Here is a 16,760-nt window from a genome sequence, read left to right on the forward strand (position 1 = left end):
TCCGGTGAGAAAAATAAGTATTTGAACACCCTGCTATTTTGCAAGTTCTCCCACTGTCCACTGTGAGAGGCATAATCTAAAAAAAAATCCAGAAATCACAATGTATGATTTTTTTTAACTATTTATTTGTATGATACACCTGCAAATAAGTATTTGAACACCTGTCTATCAGCTAGAATTTTGACCCCCAAAGACCTGTTAGTCTGCCCTTTAAAATGTCCACCTCCACTCCATTTATTATCTTAAATTGATGCACCTGTTTGAGGTTGATAGCTGCATAAAGACACCTGTCCACCCCATACAATCAGTAAGAATCCAACTACTAACATGGCCAAGACCAAAGAGCTGTCCAAAGACACTAGAGACAAAATTATACACCTCAACAAGGCTGGAAATGGGTTTCGGGGAAATTGCCAAGCAGCCTGGTGAAAAAAGGTCCACTGTTGGAGCAATCACTAGAAAATGGAAGAAGCTAAACATCACTGTCAATCTCGGACTGGGGCTCCATGCAAGATCTCACCCCGTGGGGTCTCAATGATCCTAAGAAAGGTGAGAAATCAGCCCAGAACTACACGGGAGGACCTGGTCAATGACCTGAAAAGAGCTGAGACCACCGTTTCCAAGGTTACTGTTGGTAATACACCAAGACGTCATGGTTTGAAATCATGCATGGCACGGAAGGTTCCCCTGCTTAAACCAGCACATGTCAAGGCCCGTCTTAAGTTTGCCAATGACCATTTGGATGATCCAGAGGAGACATGGGGGAAAGTCATGTTTGGAGGAAGAAGAATGATGAGTACCATCCCAAGAACACCATCCCTACTGTGAAGCATGGGCGTGGTAGCATCATGCTTTGGGGGTGTTTTTCTGCACATGGGACAGGGCGTCCATGTATTGGGAGATTTTGAGGAACATCCTCCTTCCCTCAGTTAGAGCATTGAAGATGGGTCTAGGCTGGGTCTTCCAACATGACAATGACCCGAAGCACACAGCCAGGATAACCAAGGAATGGCTCTGTAAGAAGTATATCAAGGTTCTGGCGTGGCCTAGCCAGTCTCCAGACCTAAACCCAATTGAGAATCTTTGGAGGAAGCTCAAACTCTGTGTTTTTCAGTGACAGCCCAGACACCTGACTGATCTAGAGAAGATCTGTGTGGAGGAGTGGGCCAAAATCCCTTCTGCAAACCTGGTGAAAAACTACAGGAAACTACAGGTTTGACCTCTGTAATTGCAAACAAAGGCTACTGTACCAAACATTAACATTGTTTTTCTCAGGTGTTCAAATACTTATTTGCAGCTGTATCATAAAAATAAATAGTTAAAAAATCATACATTGTGATTTCTGGATTTTTGTTTTTTTAGATTATGTCTCTCACAGTGGACATGCACCGACGATGACAATTTCAGTCCCCTGCATGATTTCTAAGTGGGAGAACTTGCAAAATAGGCAGCTCATTCTCATTCTTTAGCTTCACATAGAACGCTATATGACAAAACGGCGCTACGCACATGGCACCCTTTATCGTTAATATTCACACGAATCCAAGGCGTCATAAATCCTTTAGCGTAATATGAGACTACCCTACCCCACACCTAAACCTAACCATCACAGCACGTGTTATATCAACGATAACGGGTGCCATGTGCGTAGTATAGCGCCGTTTTGTCATATAGCGTTCTATATGATGCTAAAGGATGAGAATGCGTTGAAATAGCAGTGTGTTCAAATACTTATTTTCCTCACTGTAATTATTTTTAGATTTATGTAACATATGCTGTGTTAGGGTTAGGGTTCTCTGATTAAATGCTGTCTTGATAAGCACCTTACTAGGTTTTTGGAACAGAGCTTGTAAGTGTCATAGTTCTGATAAGCATTAGATATTGCACCCTCTTGTGGATTTAGAGATGAGAACACTGGCTCATCTCTATCTCCAACTGACCATCCATGTGTCACAGCAGCTCTTCTGGACAGCTCCAGACACGTTCCCACTCATTAAAAGTTGATTTCCACAGCACCAGGCTAGTTAGGACACTCACGTCATCACAAGAGGCCCTATTAGGTGTAACCTGTTTCTTTCTTTCTTGTTGATCTTTGATTTATTCTTCAGCTTTTGTCTTGTGAAGACTTTGAGTTTGCTTCTAATGTACTAAGTGTTACAAGCATGTCCATGACATAAAATGACCATGTGATGATTTCTGATTCACCACTGTAAAGAATTCAAAATCTGGGCCCTGTACCATGATGGAAGTTGAACACACTAAGGGTTACAGGATTAGTTTTTGAGGTGACAAAACCAAATCAATCCAATCAGGCTTTGTTGGTACCATGATGCTGATCAACTTTCTCTGTCAACTCAGACTTTTATCCTGAGTTTAGGTGTGCTGACACTCTATATGCTGACACTCTTCTGTTCATATTGTGGTAAAATCTTCTAAAAAGACAAACCACTTTCATGGTGCCTAAAACCCAGGGTTAGCACAAACTAAACTGAAACATACCTGACTAAACCGGCTTCACGGTATAGGCCCCAGGAGGGGTGACAAGATAAAACGAGAGGAGTTGGATTTAGCGCCAGAGAGCTAAGGCATTGCTTATGCCTGTCACACCATATTACAACTAAAAAGAGTTCATGAATACACAGAATTTTCTGCAATTTTTTTCCATTATTATTATATTTCATTTATTGATGGTGATCATTGGCAATGGAGCAAAGTTGAGCAGAAACTATGCTAACTTTTTTAACTTATCAATAAAAGCCAATTTATAAAATACACTGGTACCCCTTTTCCACCAAAGCATTTTGAGAGCCGGTTCGAAGCCGGTGCCTACTCGCGAACCAGTTCTTTGCATTTCGATAGCCAAAGAACCGGTATTCGGCCAGGAAAATTGGTTCTAAAGTGGCACCAACTCTTTGCTGGACTAGACCCAGAGAACCGTTCTTTTACCACGTCACCCTACGTCGTGGGCTGGGGGCGGGGTAACCAACAACACGACGGGAAAGGTTGTGACAGCCATTGCTAAAAACAGAGTGCCAAATATTGGATCGTAAAGCCAGGAGAAACATTTGCAGAAAGACGATGTAGTCCGCCATTGTAATTGTTATGCTTAAAGTTGTCGCAAGCATTTCAGGGAAAGCTAATACATATGGCGACGTACACAGTGACGTAACAACGTCATTCACTGGGCAAACAGGTTCTGAGAAGGGGTTACAAGTTGAACCAGCACCAGTTCTGAACCAGTTCTTCTTTGGTGAAAAAGGGGTATGGGTAACATCTACCCCTTTTCGGAGCCAGAGCCTAGTTTCAAATCGGTTCTTTGTCTTTCGACCACCAAAGCATCAGCTCCGAACCAGTAAAAGTGGTTCTTAAGTAGCACCAAATCATTGCTGGTCTAGAAGTAAGAACTGCTTACATCAGCGGCTGGGGGCGGGGTTACTGTGACCAACAAGACGAATAGAAACTTGTGACAGCCATTTTTTAAATAACGGCTAATTACAGCAGCTCAATTGGAATCTCCGTTAATGCAAGTTACGGCAAGCTGCACGGACATGCTGGATTCGCCGTGTTTGGATACCGATGTAGGTTTGCAAAGCCATGAGCATAAATAGTAACGCAACAATCGCCATTGCTGATCGAAGGCTTGGTCGAGATACATCGGAGCTGCGTGGACTGATCAGAGCTGCGGGAGTGTTTGTTTACTTCAGAGTTTACGACTCCTGCTTTTGAATCGAATCTTTTTCTAATGTTTTTTCGAATCGCTCTCGCAGTTCGAGATTCGTAGTGCCGATCCATCTCGAACAAGCCTGGTGTGTTTGTGTGTGCCGCGCTAGCGTTTCTGGGCAACATGAGATGTATACAGTGACGTAAGATCTGGCTATGTGGCTCTCTAGCCTGTGAAAAGGCAAACCGGTTCTTTTGAAAGCTCGTCAGTCGAACCAACTCCGAACCAGCACCTGGTTCTTGTTGGTGGAAAAGGGGTAATCAAGTGTTTTAATGGCTGTTGGGGTTGGATACTCTCTGCCAGCCCTTTTCTATAATCAAATGGTAGATAGACTAGACTAGAGCAGCAAAATGCAACATGAACTTGAGGTTTGTGTGCCAGTGGGCAGTGAGACTCCTGGCCCTCTGGGCTGTTGTCTGCAGTCGTGGGTCTGTCTGTTTTCCTTTTCCAGTAAAACCCCCACTAAACAGGCTTGATTATCAAAGGAATTATGTAAGTGTGCAGCCAAGCGATATTTTGCTTAGTGGAATATCGATATTGTTACTAGAGAAACCCAGTAGTTTAATTGCTGAGGACGGTTGTATAACAATGTCTGTATTTGAGTCTTGAACAAAACCCACACTTATGGGAAGAGGAGGCTGGGAGTTCTGGAATGAAAAATTGGATTGATCTGATTTCTGAAACAACTCTCTGATTCACTGATCTGTTCGGAGCGAGTCTCCAGTTAATGATTCAGTGAATTCAGAAGTCTGACTCAAAATGAGCCAAGAACCAGGAGATCGTCTGAGCTTGAGTGCATGTGTGACTGATGGTACGAAAAGTAAGTTGTTATTACCAAATTGATTGATAATTGTAAATGAAAATTAGGTCATGACTGCCAGTTGTTTGTGAACTTAATCTGTTGTGAGCTATTTAGGCCTTGAATCCAGACATCTCCACATTTTGTGTATCATCCATTTCAGAAGCATTATTCATGGGAGGAGAGTAAATGAATCATGCAAGGTGATTTACTAATGTTTGTGCTCAGCAATTTACTGGTATTTGCGCCATTATTTAGGGTACCATCCAAAAAAAGCACGACTCTAAGTGTTAGATTGTGTTGGTCATTATGGAAATGATCCGGCTGCATCTGTGTTCTTTAATTGGTGCATCGTCGGTAGATCACGCGCAGAACATTCCACTCCCATCTGTGCTTTTTTTGGAATTGCACTCTCATGCTAAGATGCCCTGTTTTGTAAGTTATGGCCTTAATGTTGTGATAATCAAATAAAACGTTTTCTTGCAGATCAATATAAATTGTATCTACATCCACTAATCTTTCTTATTAACTTGTGCTACTTGATAATTCATAATGATGTCAAACTTGAGCAATAGGTTTATATAAAATGTATGTACACTCTCAGAAAAAAAGGTACAAAAGGTGTCACTGTGGCTGTACCTTTTCAAAATGTAAACTTTTGTCCATTTTAGGTGCTAATATGTCCATTTCAGGTGCTAATATGTACATTTTAGGTGTTAATATACATTTCAGGTGCTAATATGTCCATTTCAGGTGCTAATATGTACATTTCAGGTGCTAATATGTACATTTCAGGCGCTAATATGTACATTTCAGGTGCCAATATGTACATTTCAGGTGCTAATATGTACATTTTAGGCGCTAATATGTACATTTTAGGCGCCGGTATGTACATTTCAGGTGCTAATATGTACATTTCAGGTGCTAATATGTACATTTTAGGTGCTAATATGTACATTTTAGGCACTAATATGTACATTTCAGGTGCTAATATGTACATTTTAGGTGTTAATATGTACATTTCAGGTGCTAATATGTACATTTTAGGTGCTAATATGTACATTTTAGGTGCTAATATGGACCATTAAGGTACCAATATGCAGCTTTTAGGTACAAAAGTGTATCTTTTGAAAGGGTACAGCCCCAGTGACAGCTTTTGTACCTTTTTTTTTCTGAGAGTGTATGATATAAAAGTATACCAATATATACAATTACAAAATAAAAATTCATTGATCAGTACTTTTTACTTTTAATACTTAAATTAAAAATCAATTTCTTTTGTACTTTTACTTGAGTAAAATTTAAAAAGAGTATTTAATACTTTTACTGCAGTAATATTACTTTTACTCAAGTACTTGATGTGTTTAAGGATTGAAGGAAAATTCTGTAAACCTAATGGGACAAATACTGGTAATTTTCTGCCAGGATATTAATCTTTTTTATTTTTTTCCTTCCAGTGGACTTGCTCACATGCTGTGCATTGGATTAGTTAATTTGATTCATTAGAAATGGTGGTGACACTGTGTAGTTTAGGGTCCAATTCTCACTATTAGCTTTTAACTATGACTTTTCCCTCAAATTACTGCTTATTAATAGTTAGTAAGGTGGAATTAATTGGATAGAATTAAGGGATGTAGAATATGGTCACGCAGACTAAGGCATTAATATGTGCTTTAATTATAATAAAACAGCCAATATCCTAGCAATATACGCTAATTAGCAACTGAGAATTGCCCCCTGAAATAAAGTGTTACAGAAATGGTTTCACGAGACAAGGAAACATGATACTTGCAGGGTGAATATTTAACTTGTGTTTTTATGTTTAATTTGAAATATTTGATTTGTATAATTTGTACTTTTCCTACAAATCACTTGAGGAGGCAGGCATATTTTACAGGCTATTAGACAACAGCTGTAGATCAAATTAAGGAATTATGAGCTGGTGAGAGGGAGAGAGCTATAAGGAAGCTACTGTGAACAGGTAAAACAAATTAAGTGCAGGTAGTATGAACTATGGTCTTGCGATCTGTTACAGAGTCAGAACTGATGGGTGAAAAGAAAGCAGCAGCCCTTGCATTTTCAGGGGAGAGGGATCAAGAGGTCAGACTTCTCACGCAGTGACCCTTGATTGATTTAAGAGGCCATGTTATATAAGCAGGAAGTGTGACAAAATTCCTTCTAGGCAGTTTTTTTTTTTTTTAAATTTTCATGCCCATGTCCCTCACCAGACTGTTGCTGACCCACTACACACACCACTTATTAAACTTCCTGCCATTTTATTCTGCAATTTCCCTGTCAAATCTTTGCTATTCTGGCTCCCATGATAATTTGGTATGTTCAGAGAGCAGCTATATTTGACCTTAGGATTGCTGTCACTACAAATCCATTAACATTCCCACTGGCATGAACTATTGTTTTGTCCCCAATGAGATAATATATATCTCACCAGCTTCTACGGGAATAATACTTTCTTCTTAATACTTTTATAGTATTTTTACATTTTACATTTGATCAGAAGTGACACTAAGACTTTTACTTTGTTACAAAAGATTTCTATTTAAAATAAATGTTATTCTGTTGAACTTTCTGTTCATCAAATTATCCTTAAAATAATTGTAATAACAGTTTCTACAAAAAATAAGCAATCACAATTGTTTTTAACTGATAATAATAAGAACTCTTTCTTGAGCATCAAATCAGCGTTTTAGATCATTATGACATGAGTAATGAGACCCTCATTATGACATGAGAGAGAGAGAGAGAGATTTTTCATTTTATATTCTAAACAAGTTACAGTAGTTGTACAGTGTACAGTTTGCTGTGTTTTAATAGAGGACCTATTATGCAAAATTCACTTTTACATTGTGTTTACATCGACAGTGTGTGTACACAACCACCCTAAAATGGTAAAAATCTACCCACTCCTTTTTTTTTAAATCCCCATAAATCATAAACAGTCTCTCAGAATAATTTGTTTGCAGTTTTTATGCAATGTGACATCACAGTCCCCACCCACAACTGGTGGCTGACTCTGCCCCATTAGCATAGATTCTGCCCTGAGTGAGCTTTACACAGTCCGACGTGTTTTACACAGTCCTCGCCAGAGTATTTAACGGCAGCAAGAAGTGTGTTTTTTTTTATTGAAGGGCAACTAAACCCTAAACCAACTTTTTTTAGTTAATGATCTGTAAGAATGGGGCTTTTTTTAATGCTGATCATTGATTCGAGTAACTTTTTTGACATTTGGATATAAAGTGTTTTATTTCTACAATATAAGGTGTAAAAACTTCTTAGTGCTGCCCTCTTCAGGTTGAACGGTGGCTACTGCAGTTGAATTTTCCTATTGGATGTTTGCGGTTCTTCGTGACGTAGGTTTCAGCTCACCATGCCCTTGGTACGAGCTACAGCTACCACGCCCTCGGCAGTTTCACAATTATCTTGTCATTAGCGACACCGGTGGCCTTTGAGTGAACTGCAGACAGAAACATATTGCTCGTACTCGCACTCCTGCACACGTAGCGTACAAGAGACTGAATGTGATTAAAGGCCCCCAAAATAAACAGATCAACAAAATAAAAGCACAACTAAAATTACATTGGAGAGAAAGCAGCAGTTAAGGCCCCGTCCACACTTCTGCGTTTTCGTTTAAAAAACGGAGACCTTTTGCTACGTTTGCACCTCCCGTCAAGACTAAAATGGAAAAAACAAAGACCTAAAACGGGTTCAGAAGCGCTGACGCAGAGGCTGACGCTCGGCTCTATGATTGGGTGTCATCAGTCATGACGTATCCTTCCCTGATTCGTTAATCACTGTTTACACAGGCACGCGCATGCCCAGTGTTGGTGAATGGTCACGTGATCCTCGTTTTCAGTTGTTTTAATGTGGACAGAGATCATTTCTAATACTCAGATAAAACGCTGGTGTGGACGGAGATCGTATTCGTTTTAATTCCCCGTTTTTAAATGAAAACACAGCAGTGTGGACAGGGCCTAAGAAAGCATTCTGATCATAATGATTTGGATATGTTTGCACCAGCTCTCAAGTCACCAGCATCATGACCAGATGAGGTAGCTAAAATTATACTGTCCTGATAGTTTGATTTTACAGTATATTTGAGACTAAAGACTACAGTATATAGATTTGGCTATGTGAGACTATGGTTTGAATTAATCTCTGACGCAGTACAGAATAGTTCTTTCGTCATTATCCTGAATTTAAGTTTCCTTTCTATGTGTCTTAGCATCTGGGCTCTCGGAAGTGCGCGTAAACGTCACATTCTTTTGTTTTTCCCAGCAAAAAGTCAGTCCTCCACATGCTACATGCTTTCATAGTCAACCTAAGAAGTCGAGGATCTTGGTCTCATTTTTTAAAGTTTCACGACAAGCTGTTCACACAATGGCAATAAAAAGGCAATTAATATGAAAATTCTTACATGTTCAAATGGCCGTGCATTTCCAAATGATTTTTCTTGACGCATTTAACCACAGCTTTTTTTTCCTTTATGATTGACATTACTGGTCTCCAGAAAGCTGACGGTCTTGGCAGCCTTTCTTCTAGGAATGGATTTGATTGAATACTTTGCCTCATGTTTACATGCTAAAAGCCCTAGATTACCAGCACCTAATAAAGGACCCTGAGTGTGTTTCGTAATAGACAGCAGAAATACTCCAGAGGCCGTAATGCGTTTGGATTCACTTTAAAGAGCCGTCCTGCCATTGTGCCACTCTGCAGCGACATTTTTGGTCTGGCTACCGGGAGCGGATGAGTCACCCCCGTGTTAACGATTAAATGAGGTTTAAAGATCCATCTGTGATGCTCGTAGCAGTCCCGATGCTCCAGGCCTGCCTTCAGAGAGCACTGCACTCTGTCTACTTTCAGAGTAAACTAACCTTAATCCACCCACCCAGGGGAGGCCTTTTATTTATAGAAGCTCTAATAGATCTGTCAGCTATATAGAAACCTTTGATCTGTGACTAATGTAAGGGTTTCAGCATGCTATATGTTATAAGAAAGGGATTGAATGTTGTTTTTGTCCTATTAGTTATTTGTCTATTTTTAAAGGGATAGTGCAATTCGTAATATTTTCTTATCCTCATGCAGTTACCAACCTGTATGATTTTTTTTAGATAATATAATATGAAATAATACTTTTACATTTTTTTATATAGTTGGTTAATTCGAAAATGAATCAATTACTCACCCTCATGTCATTTCTAAAGGATTTTTTTTTTTTTTTTACAAAATCTTCATTTTTGCATGAAATATTCCTTTAAATCTGCTAATCTGGTATCATTTAAAATGTATTTCTAATGTGTTTATTTTTGGTTATCATGCTTTTCAGTTGTCTGTGATTATCTCCTATGATAAATTGCAACAGGAGGCAACAGGAACCCTTTTTCCAAAGTCACATACTTAAAAATTTCATGGCTCTTTCTCCAATGACCAAGTTGTGCTAATGAAAAGTTCTTTGCAACTTCAGGGAAACAAAAAGGTATAGGAGAAACCTATAGCAATATTGGTTTACAAAGAGTTTTCTTACACTTACTGTATACAAACGGTCAAAGTGCTTGTTTTAGTTTGATTGACTTGGCTCCTAAGAGATTTGTGTATCGATGAGAAATTCCTTGCATGCTCAGGCATACTTGGCCAACAAAGATGATTTAATTCAATTCAGCTCAATTCAATTTACAATTGTGTGATGCTTTTGCTTAGTTGTTTTTGAGTGCTGTTGTAATAAGATATTCCTGTGCTGCTTCTTAGTCAGCTTTCAGACAGCTTTCAGTCTTTATGAATAGGATACAATTCCATGATGCTCTTTGTGCACTTGATTTACTATGAAGAACTGGCATTATTAATTCATTGTGGTGTATTGACATCATGGAGGAAGTGGGCTAATTGTAGTTAAGGGTTTTGTTGTCCTTTTGTGCATTGACAGTGTTATGATCTTGGGTGTATAAAGCGCCCAAAAGTAATCACAGGAATTTAATTGAACACGAGGAGTATCACATACATGGAACATAAACAATAACCGACAATGAACACAGGCATGGGAGGAACTTAAATACACTGAGGAGTAACGAAAACAACAGCTGACAATGATGAGTGAGGATGACTGGGAGGTGCAGGAATAGGAGAAGGATGTGCAGGTGTGAGCCAAGGAGGATGCTGGGACATGTAGTGAAAGTGAGAGTGATGGGAGAGATGAAGATTGTGACAGACAGGGGCATGTTAAGGGACACAAATCAATTCCAATAATCTAATATGAATAATTAAATCCGGTGTAAAAAAAAAATCAATTCGAAAATTTGTGCCACTACAACGTGAATGAGAGGTCTAAATCACTCTTTATTTCTTATTTGTAAGTCTCTTTGGATTTTATTTAAAAAATGGTGTGAAAAGGGAAAAACATCCAGTATGCGGCAGTCCTGTGGCGGAAATGCCTTGTTGATGCTAGAGGTCAGAGGAGAATGGGCCGACTGATTCAAGCTGATAGAAGAGCAACTTTGACTGAAATAACCACTCGTTGCAACCTAGGTATTCAGCAAAGCATTTGTGAAGCCACAACACGTACAACCTTGAGGTGGATGGGCTACAACAGCAGAAGACCCCACCGGGTACCACTCATCTCCATTTTCCACTACAAATAGGAAAAAGAGGCTACAATTTGCAAGAGCTCACCAAAATTGGACAGTTGAAGACTGGAAAAATGTTGCCTGGTCTGATGAGTCTCGATTTCTGTTGAAACATTCAGATGGTAGAGTCAGAATTTGGCATAAACAGAATGAGAACATGGATCCATCATGTCTTGTTACCACTGTGCAGGCTGGTGGTGGTGGTGTAATGTTTTCTTGGCACACTTTCGGCCCCTTACTGCCAATTGGGCATTGTTTAAATGCTGCGGCCTACCTAAGCATTGTTTCTGACCATGTCCATCCCTTTATGGCCACCATGTACCCACCCTCTGATGGCTTTATCTAGCAGGATAATGCACCATGTCACAAAGCTCGAATCATTTCAAATTGGTTTCTTGAACAAGACAATGAGTTCACTGTACTAAAATGGCCCCCACAGTCACCAGATCTCAACCCAATATAGCATCTTGTGTGCACCCCACAAATCTCCATCAACTGCAATATGCATCCTATCAATATGGGCCAACATTTCTAAAGAATGCTTTCAGCACCTTGTTGATGGAACACAGTATTAGTATGGTGTCCCTAATGATCCTTTAGGTGAGTGTACATTTTAGCACTAGGCTTCATGTTTTTACAATCACATTTCATTACGTACATTTTAGTTAGGCACCAGTTTAACTAGAAGCTACAATGTAACGTTTATGCCACAATAACATGCTACTGTTCTCATCATCAAATCGTGTTTTTCTATTTCTTCTGAGGTAAATCCAAGGTAAACAGCACAAACAACTCGATGAAAAGCAGAGCAGTACTGAAGTCGCTAATTCTTTGTTTAGATGTGATGAGGGCGTTAACAGCTCTGCGTTCCTCCGTGTGGATCATTTGCGTATGGACAGCTCGTGTGCGTGTGGGCGTGGTCACATTAGCGCTAATCAGCCCGGGCTGGAAGAAATGTACATGTGGTTGCTTTCATATGAATTACTTAGAGAATATTTGTTTTTGATATGATTTACATCATTTAAAAATGGAGACTTCAAGCTTCATAAAGTCATGTTTCATGTCACAGTGACAAGCATTTGCTAAGTTATTAAGCATTTGCTAAGTTTCATTTTTTGTCGGGTTTCAGAATAAACTTCACACTGAGAGAGACGGGAGAACACGCATCATGTTTATTTTCTTTATTTTACGTTTTTATTAGGAGTGTACACAAATAAAAGAAGACTTAACAGTTGTTAAGCTGCTCGGTTAAGATGGTTAAGCTGCTATTTTAGCTGCTATCTTAGCATTTAATTGAGGTTTGAACTTCAGGGTCTTTTGTAGAAAAATATGTAGAAGGTCTGCAGTGTCAAAGTTCACCCAGACAAAGATCGATTGACTGAAAGTCATTAAGCAGGATTTTTCAGGCAACCAAAGCAGCCTGTGTGCTTCGAAAAAGGGAGTGGTGCACATCATGAGTTGAGTTTTTTTTGTTCAAAAACAGCCTGCCTTCTGGGCCCATTTTAAACATTTCTGGAAATCATCTTTGATATTAAATCTGAATGGAGGGGTCACGCTCACCCGGAACCTGTCACGCAACTTGAGTGTCAGACCAGCCCAGAGCTCTTTGAAATAAAGCTAGATCAATGTCAGCATTTAGAAAAAGCTCTGTAGATGAATATTGAATAGGACAAGTCGCCCACAAGCCCACAAGGTTTTGTTTTATCTTTCATTCAAGGTGCACAAAGAAGAACCATATCTGTTACCGGCTCCCACAGGGGAAAATCGTGCTTTATTCACTTTCTTGTCTCTGTAGGCCCAACATTCTCTTAATGTGAATGTCATCTGTTGCTATAGAGAGTGCGCACTCCCAAACGGACCTGTCTGCTGTGCCATTGGCATGGTAATGGAGCTGTGATGCTGGGATCACATTAGTTAGCTCATATTGTATATGTAAAGTCTGCCTCGCAAATGCTCAATTGAAATGCATAGCTGTGGGCGAGGGTTTCAATTGTCATCCAGGTAACCGTGGCAACCGTGTAATACACACTGTAGGTGAATGTGCACCGCACTAATGTGAGGGGATGAGAGCCTGAGATTATAAATGAGAATGACCTGCTTTTTTATTGGGTTTATTCATTTGGCAAATGCTTTTATCCACAATGCTGGTTCTCTATTCTGATTGACTATTAGATATTCTACTAGTATCCAATAGTTTTACCACAGGTAACGTTTCACCATTTGTATCACTGCTTGCAGGATTTCTTGGTCATGTCATGGCGGACAAGCAAACACCGTAATTTTACAAATACTATAGTGTCACAGCGAGAATGTAGTCATTTAGACCTCAAAGATGCGACTTGTATGCAAACATAGCGGCTTTTTGACAGTAAGACGTTTTTGGAGATGTGAACTCAAGGCCATAAGCAGCCATTTTTAACGTTCATGCACCCTCCGAGAACAGATTTATCTCAGCCAATCCTTTGCTAATTTGCCGCTGGCTCTTATGTTGTTTAAAGGGATGCTCCACTTTTTTTGGAAATAGGCTCATTTTACAACTCCCCCAGAGTTAAACAGTTGAGTTTTACCGTTTTCGAATCCATTCAGCCGATTTTCTGATATTTAGAAGAATATCAGTAACCAGACAGTTTCTGGTCTCATTGACTTCCATAACAGTAAAACTCAACTGTTTAACTCTGGGGGAGTTGTAAAATGAGCCTATTTACAAAAAAAAGTGGAGTATCCCTTTAAACTCAAGGTTTAATTCATTTTGGGAATATCCATCGTGCAATCTTTGGTCTTATTAATCTATTACTTTTTCCAGAGCAAATCGAATTGCTTAAGGGCAAAGTTAAGTTTCACAATTCAATATTTTTATTTAACTGAAATCCTTAACTATAACTAGCTCTCGTTTTGCACTTTTGACTCAACTGTTTGCTGGTTATTTTCTATTGTATAAACTTCTTATACTTTTATAATGGCTAATATTGATTATTTAAATATTAGTTTTCAATAAATATTATTTTATATTAATAACATGCTGTATTTGGTATTGAGAAAGGGTCCGTTAGTGATTGTGATTTTGGAACTGAGACGAAATGTTTGCTTAAATTGAATGCCACAATTGCGGGAATTACATATATTTAATATTTAAATGTATTTGTTTATTTATTTCTTATTTTATCATCTTTATATAATAGTTAACCATATTACGATGGATTTTTAGTATTGAAGGTCTTGGAGAAGGGATGTTTCAAAACGGATCTAATGAGACCTTCATACAAAAACAAGAAAAACACTGAAATCTGTTCGTTTTCACAGCCCGTTCTCATCCCAAGACGTCATCTAACTGACGCTTTTGACCATGCGTCAACATCCGACACCCATTTTAGGGTACCCTTTAACGTCAGTTAGATGATGCTATAGGCCCTAGGATCGTCATCTAACTGACGTTAAAGGGTACCCTAAAACGTCGGATGTTGACGTATGGTCAAAAACGTTAGTTAGATGACGTCTTGGGATGAGAATGTGTTAGTTTTCAACATCTAAGATATAAAAGTACCAATAGCTGATGAAACCTCCAACTTTGTTTAACATTTCTTTCTCTCTCTATCGGCAGTATCCTCTTTGCTGACATTGAGGGCTTCACCAGTCTGGCTTCCCAGTGTACTGCCCAGGAGTTAGTGATGACCCTCAACGAGCTCTTCGCACGATTCGACAAACTAGCCGCTGTAAGTGTCCATAGAAGAGCCCACACCTTCAGCCAAGCAGCTTTGTCTTTTTTCCTTTTTTTTAGCAAAACACGACGGCAAGCTGAGATGCAATCGTATTAATTCCGTTTGCATCCCACTCACACTGCTGACTGGGATAGACAAGCCCTCCCTCCTGTCAAATGAGTGCTTGCGATCACGCTTCTCACACTGAGCTTCCCGCTGTTTTCCAGCCCAACTATCTCCTTGTTATCTCCACCAGTGGTGGTGACTCATCGCTGCCAAGTTGCCATGCATTCATGTACATACGTATACTCTGCTGCTGCAGAGAGGTGTCGCTCAACGTGTGGAAACCATTTGGTGTCTGTTTAGATGTTTGCACACTTCCCAAAACCTTCGAGCAAAGACACAAAACGTATAAATGCACACTTCGCCCTGATTATCAACAATAGAGGTTGTTGTATAGGCAGCGGGTTAAATCAAGGGGTGACATTCAGGTGGCTGTCATAAGACCCAGGCCTGCTGCTGAAAGTCCTGTGCTCAGCCCAAGGCTTCCTCTTCTGCTCTTCACTGGTTTCTTTTCTTTCTCCTCTAATTTCTGTCATTGTTTATTCAACCGTATGTTCCTTCCAATGTTTGAACAACATTCTTGTTCTTTTTAATGTCTCAAGCTTCAAAAAGAATGCAAAAACACAGTAAAAGCCTTACAAATGATATATGAGTTTTATTTTTAAAAAATATTTTATTGCCTTTTTTAATCTTTCTGTTGCGATTACTCATGTTTTCCAAGGAAAATATCAGGACAAATTGGGTTGGATTTTTGAATTCATGATACTGGGATGCCAAACTTAGTACATAAACAAATACACTGTAGACCGATTCAAATCTGACCTTTTTTAAAGCCATTTGGGAACAGCCGTTTGGGATTTTGAGTTTTCCCTGTGAAAATCGCACCCTTTAAAGGAAAAACCATGTGCGGTATGTGAAGGGGCTTTAATGGCGGAAAGGCTAATGTAACACATTCCCAGTATGAGATTCACCTTTGAGTATAGGTTTTATAGAAACTAATACAAACATGGTGAACTACAGTTACATCCAAAATTTGTTGACCTGGTTTACACACCAGCCCAATCTTTTTCACTGTTTGGTCATTCTCTGTGTGTCCGCAGGAGAATCACTGTCTGCGGATTAAGATCCTGGGCGACTGCTACTACTGCGTGTCGGGGCTGCCCGAGGCCCGTGCCGACCATGCGCACTGCTGCGTAGAGATGGGTGTGGACATGATCGAAGCAATCTCGTGAGTATTACAGTGTTGCTTCTGTTCATCAGACAGGAACAGCAAGGCTTTTGTGTCTTGTTTTAAATGCCTCCCGGGAGACACACAAGAGACGCTATGGTGAAGCAGGACCTGACACTTTCCACCAATATAGATACACTTTGATGTCCCGTACAAGTCCGTCGTTATTATCATATTTTATTATAATAGTATGGTTTCCTCCATTAAAGTGCTTCATTATGCTTTTTAGAATATTACGTTTCATGCAATGTGTAATGTAGCTGTCTGTGAATGTAAAAGACATGCGAAGTTGTGAAGCCGAAAATGCACAATACATAAAGTCATTGTCTCTCAAACGATAGAATCAACTCTGAACTGCCTAAACGAGTCGTAATCCAAATCCCACTTCCGTGATGTCACTGTGTAACACAATTGTCTAATGCCCCCCTATGGTCTTCATTGGCTGCCCTCGAACAACGAAAAAGCTAAATAATAATGGGGTGGTGATGGCGCAGTGCATAAGACACATGCCTTTGGTGTGAGAGTCCTGGGTTCGAATCCACTGTGAGACACCAATGTGTTCCTGAGCAAGACACTTAACCCCTTTTTGCTCCAGAGGCGTGCGACCTCTGACATATATAGC

At 39.6% G+C, this 16,760-nt stretch overlaps 1 protein-coding gene across 4 annotated transcripts in view; it reads left to right on the plus strand.

Moving 5' to 3' along the window:
* The window catches only part of adcy5 (adenylate cyclase 5), a 115,889-nt gene that overhangs the window by 67,712 nt on the left and 31,417 nt on the right, over positions 1-16,760 (plus strand). For all 4 annotated transcript variants that reach the window (XM_089133120.1, XM_089133122.1, XM_089133121.1 and 1 more), the window contains exons 4-5: positions 14,751-14,862; positions 16,011-16,138. In XM_089133120.1, the coding sequence (XP_088989246.1) occupies positions 14,751-14,862; positions 16,011-16,138 (240 nt within the window). The remainder of the gene's footprint in view (positions 1-14,750; positions 14,863-16,010; positions 16,139-16,760) is intronic.

The sequence above is a fragment of the Pimephales promelas genome, chromosome 7, assembly GCF_988280905.1.
Source record: "Pimephales promelas chromosome 7, fPimPro1.hap1.1, whole genome shotgun sequence".
Lineage (NCBI taxonomy): Eukaryota > Metazoa > Chordata > Actinopteri > Cypriniformes > Leuciscidae > Pimephales > Pimephales promelas.